The 5,712-nt window shown below is 33.0% G+C and overlaps 1 protein-coding gene across 1 annotated transcript; it reads left to right on the top strand.

The window, feature by feature from the left end:
• The first annotated feature begins 4,142 nt into the window (after positions 1-4,142).
• LOC145098429 (uncharacterized) lies at positions 4,143-5,090 on the top strand. Its single transcript, XM_079036067.1, has 5 exons — positions 4,143-4,241; positions 4,339-4,422; positions 4,599-4,683; positions 4,832-4,920; positions 5,013-5,090. The coding sequence occupies exons 1-5, from the start codon at positions 4,143-4,145 to the stop codon at positions 5,088-5,090; spliced, it is 435 nt and encodes a 144-aa protein (XP_078892193.1).
• The last annotated feature ends 622 nt before the right edge of the window (positions 5,091-5,712 follow it).

Raw genomic sequence — 5,712 nt, 5'->3', positions numbered from 1 at the left:
AAAATGCTTATGAACTCACTAACATATTTTATGCTGACGTTTTTCAAACAACTTGTATTCTCAGGAAATCAATAAGCAGGTCAGTGAAATGCAAATTCAAGATTATTTTGATGTAGTTTGGAATTTATTCAATGTTGTCTCTTTTGTGTATTTCAAGAACATAAACAAGATGTAAAACAATGTAATTATGTTATATTGAGGTATGATGTTTGGATTTGCTATGTTTCATTTATATTCAATTGTTATGATACTGCACAATGACGTCACCCGCTTCCGGACGTTTCCGCCATTCTGGTCCGGGGGTGTGACACGGTGGAGCCTCACTACGACATGGACATAGCTTATGGGCCATGGGGATTTAATGAATCATGACAACGTGGAAATAGGTGCCACGACATGGTGGCCGCTGTTGGAGAAAACCCTAAAGTTTAAGGGTTTGAGCCCTATTTAAACAACCTTAACCTCTTGTAGCCTCACTCCCATTAGCCTCCATCCCTCATAATCGTCCCTTGCAAACCCTAGACCTATTGTGTGAGTTTTTAGCCAAAAGTGTGTGTTTTTGGTGCTTGTGAAGAAATAAGGAGGTGCTAGATCATATTGGGAGTCCAAAGCAACGTAGATCTAGAAGTTTGTCTTCCTCAAACATCTCCAGGAGGTATAAAGCCTTCATCTTGATGAGTAAATTGATAGATCTCTAGATTTTCTCCACCATTTTCTATGCCTTCTTGTTTTGGATGGTTTGATTTCATAAAGCTTGTAACTTTATGAATCTCCAGGTCTATGGGAGTATTTGGTTATTTGGATCTAAACTAGGATTGAGTTTTGAGACAATGCATGGATCTTGACCTTTTTGTCCTATTTTTGACCTAATAAGAGTTCAAGACATGCATTGTCTCCGTCAAGTACATTGACTCATGCCCCAACTCTGATACCATTTGTAACATCCCTCCGATACGTATCACAATATTGTCCACATTAAACTTCCAACATGAAAATTTTCCATGGGGTCACTCATTGTAAAATTCCCAAAAATCACAATAAATTTTGACTTTTAAAAAATGATCCAAAACCATAATTGTTTACAAAATCATTTTTTCAAAAGTGTATTTCAGTAATCCAAACATCCCAATAATAAGAAATTGATGTTTATTTAAACATAAACATAAACTTTATTTAACTGAAGTGATGCATGCATGGTCTCAAAGCTCTGTAAAAACTTTATTTAATTGAATTGATGCATGTATTTCATTATAATTATATAACTTAATTGATGCTTATTTAAGCATAAACTTTATATAAGTTGTAACCTTGATCTCAATGGTTATGACTAATAAAAAAAGGGGAGAATTTCGTATACGCCCTTCCTAAACAGCTAAATATCGTATTTGCCCGGACTAAACTCTAAATATCATATTTGCCCTTCCTAATGTTTTTTTAATATCATATATTCCCAAATCTATTTTTTTGGTATTTTTATTGATTTATAATTGTTTTTCATAATATTAAATCATTATAAATAAAATACATTATGAATGGACAATAATACCCTTCCTCCTAATCTCCAATACAACACACGATTCACAGCATTATGGATCAATTCTACCAAAAATCGTTTTCCCCCATACCTTCTTAAATCACGATCGATCCTTCCCTTCCCTGAGGCTTCCGATCTTTGCATCCAATCGCTACATCTAATCGATCGCTGATTCCAGTTGGTGCTTCCCCTGTTATCGCATATATACACACACACACGCAGGTTGCAGCTTCCTTCCGTATCTAGCTTCCTTCTGACCATAGCATAATTCCTTTTTCCCCCTGTTGTTGCACACTCACATCATCGAATCAGGTACTAGCGACTTCAACATATACCTATTTTCCATCTCTTTAATTTCGTTTTTAGGGTTTTTAGTTTCAATTGTTCAAATTCTTTTTACAATCCACTTTGTTATGTTGTATTTGATAGCTTAGTTATGTTGGATTTCAGGTACAATCAGTTTCAGTGAACTAAGAATTGTTAATTTCGCCTATGATCTTCAGCCTCATGAGATTAGGAGCTCGGTGATCGATCTTATTCAAAAACATCGCATTCAACACTTGTGATTCCAGAGATACAGTCAACTACAAGCAATAAGGTAATCAGGTTTTCATTCTATTTTTTTACTGATTAAATAGGTTGAAGTGGTATATGTGTAAATAGGGTACTGAACACCAACATTATAATTTTATAATTTTATATGTTGTTTGCAATGTCTAGTTTAAGAGTTTTACTTACCTCTACAATGAAGATCGATTCATGGCAACGTTAGCAAATGATATCTCAACTCTGAAAACCCTCCTGAAACCATAAAAGGAGCCATAAAAAAGAAAGAAATCTCTTCATTTAAAGTGTTTAACTCACAATCTCCATACTATTATTTACATCATTTTCTTCCAGCTCTCATACACCACTTTGTAGATGAGCTAGTTATTGTTGATGGTGGATGCTTACAGGTAAATTCATTGTTATTTATGTAATGACCCGGGTTACACTGTATCATGGTTGTGCTGAGATTTTCTAGGTACTTAATTAAATTATTCCAACTATATCTTTTTTTGATGGATTTTGTGTGAATATGAAGGATGTACATGGACTTATCAAAGGCAATATTATTGTGGATTTACACACACAACATCCGAATGGTTCATGGGACACAATAATCAACATATCTGGAGGAGAAGTCTTTGGTGGTCAAAAGAAACTTATCATGTTTCATGCAATCTTTGAAAATGTAGTGGATAGGACATGAAGCATGAAGCGAATCTTTAAGAAATAACATTGTACTTTGAGAAATTTATGATATATAGCATTGAACTTTCAAAATTTTATAATAGTTAAAAACACTAGCTATATTTTTTATATCTTTGTATGTTTTAATTGTAATATATACAATTTTGGTCCTTAAAGCATATATTTGGAATTAGTTACATTTTGGTCCCCGAACTTTAAATTTGCACCATATATACCAATTTGACAACAAATGCAAATCCATGAAAGAAAAAGTAAAACAAAATATTTATTTATGTCAAGTACTAACAAAAAAAATCCATCAATTGAACCCTAACTAAGAATATTTTCAACTTAAGCTAACAATTTTTTTCTAAAGGACCAACTAATTTAATGAGACTTTTTCATGTTGAACCCGAAACTCCCGAACCACCATGTGATTTTGTATCCTTTCCATGTAACCTTTTAGAAGTGGATGTTTCACTTTGATTGAAACTTTGAGATGCTGGATTTTTTTACATGTCCTTTCATGGTGTCCATACTCTCCACATCACGGATACTTGTGTCTTCTTTTAGACTCATTGGATGACTTTATTCTATTTTTTCTTGGTCATCCAGGTGGGCGTTTGATAATAGGTGGATATATATTCTCTCCATTCTTTTGTGCCCATTGATCATGTCCAAGTATCAGAGCAATCTGAAAAGCATATGTGGCTTTAAAGTTCTCTATAGTGAAATATGGATCAACATATTTGTCCCAGTTAGCATCCCTTATATAAGCAATAAAAGCCATTGCATGTACACATGGTCGGCCCTGAACTTGCCACACTCAACAACTACATTTTCTTTCATCTAGGTTGACCTCCCAACGTGTTGCCTTGTACTTCACTTCAGCTTGATTCTCAGAACTTCTAGTAACTTCATACTCTCCCAAGTTCTACATGAAAAATTATATATATATATATATATATATATATATATATATAGAGAGAGAGAGAGAGAGAGAGAGATAGGTTTAGGTGTTTAAAGTATTTATTGTGTTATTGTATGCATAAATGTGGAACAATCAAAATTAAATAAAAAATTAAGTAATTAAATAAATAAATAATGGTAATATAGTAATTTGTTTAGTAACTACCAAAAATAATCCCTATAATCATGGTATTTGACTTTTAACCTAATTTCTCTAGTTTATAAAACCTACAAGTCACTCTATCGACCAACGCGCACAGAAGATCCGCCACCATCATTTGCTGTTACCACCACCACTATTGTTTGATGTTGCCGCCGATCTCCAGCCGCAATTCGCTGTTATGGCCACCGATAAAACATCTCCACTGTCAATCGGCGTCTGATTCACCGAATTCGTCTTAATGGAATGCAACTTCTAACTGGCAGTAATATAAGGTATTCATCGTATTTCTTCACCTTCACGGAAGCATTTGGCCATGGGTTCATCGGAATCTACACTTTCAAGGTCACAAGTAACCCAACTCTCCAACCTATTTCACTCGAACTTCAATTATCTTTCAATTTTTAAAGTTTTCACCGCTGTAAGTTTGTTTTATGTAAAGAAAGGGGACGATGGAATCACCACTGTCTGCGAGCGATTAGAAAGCGTTGATCCCGTTCTAGAGAAGCTTAATTCGCTCCAAATTGTGAGTTTTTCTCTGACTAACATTTGATTAGGTTTTTAACTCGCATGTTTGTATCAGATCATATGATTTTCAGATCGACAAAACTACATCGATTTTAATACGTTCAACACCAAAATGTGTCTTTATTTACTTTAAATCGGTTTCTTGTTATTCACATGTTTGAATTTCTCAAACAGGCAACTTCCATATTGACATCTGAACCCTCAAAGAGTAGCTTGACAGATGTTTTGGTCAATCGACCCTCAACTTCCTCAGATACAGGTGCATTTTCTTCATTAATCTTATTTAGTCAAGAAATCCTAAATCTTTTAGTTATAATTCTTACTATTATAGTTGTATTTACTATTGTTACATCAACATAACTTTGGTTGACAAATCTTTTATATTGTTCTTTGATTTTTGTTAACAGTTATTGTGGATCCTAAAGTGCTAATGGAATTATACACAACATATCAAGAATGGCAAGAACAACAGGCTCACACCTCTAACAAAAGACAGGTTTGTTTTAAGTAACAAATGGGGCCTTTTCCAGTCTTATAAGTAACTTTTTGTTCTTTTTATGTAATGAATTTTTATTTTTATTTTTATAGGAAGAGGTGGAAAACAAAATAGAAATTGAAGATGCTTTGGCAATAAAATTTCTTCAAACATATAAATTCTATCAATGAAAACAAATTCAAGTCACCTGTCGGGAGGTATTCTCTACTTTTCAAATTCAATTTGAATTCAAATTCTATCGGAATTCAAATTCTATCGGAATGGAATCACGAATTCAAATTCCTTAGTGATTTGTGTATTTTATACAATTCCAATTCTATCGGAATGGAATCACAAATTCCAATTCTATCGGAATGGAATCACGAATTCAAATTCTATCAGAATGGAAACACGAATTCTAATTATGTTTGAATGAAATATGGATATTTTCTCATTGATTATACATGTTCTATAATTTTTGGTTATTAGTTTTGGTGCAATTAACAAGTCCGTATATTTTTCCAAGCGAATATAGTTTTTTATTTATCATTTGCTAATGCGTTATTGGATTTTAAACTACAATTGAATTTGTTTTCACAGAAGTTGATGCTTGAAAAAGTTGATGCTTGAAGAAGTTGATGCTTGAAGAACGGACAACAAAATTGAAAGTGTTTCTTAGCAATATTATTCTTTTAGAATTTATTATTGTATTTGTCAGATTTTAATGTTTTTCCCCGATTTGAAAGTTTTTTAGTTTTATTCTTTAACAACAAATGCAATTCTTAACAATTATGACATGTATTCTATAAGAAT

The sequence above is a fragment of the Lactuca serriola genome, chromosome 4 (genome assembly GCF_051521515.1).
Source record: "Lactuca serriola cultivar US96UC23 chromosome 4, Lser_US96UC23_V15, whole genome shotgun sequence".
NCBI lineage: Eukaryota > Viridiplantae > Streptophyta > Magnoliopsida > Asterales > Asteraceae > Lactuca > Lactuca serriola.
The sequence above is the reverse complement of the archived record's forward strand: the minus strand, read 5'-3'. Positions and strand labels throughout refer to the sequence as shown.

Bases quoted from the DNA above. Each gene is read 5' to 3' on its own strand.
- LOC145098429 (XM_079036067.1), top strand. From the start codon at position 4,143: ATGCAACTTCTAACTGGCAGTAATATAAGGTATTCATCGTATTTCTTC. The intron at 4,423-4,598 runs GTGAGTTTTTCT...TTTCTCAAACAG, and splicing joins AGCTTAATTCGCTCCAAATT to GCAACTTCCATATTGACATC. The intron at 4,684-4,831 runs GTGCATTTTCTT...TTTTGTTAACAG, and splicing joins CTCAACTTCCTCAGATACAG to TTATTGTGGATCCTAAAGTG.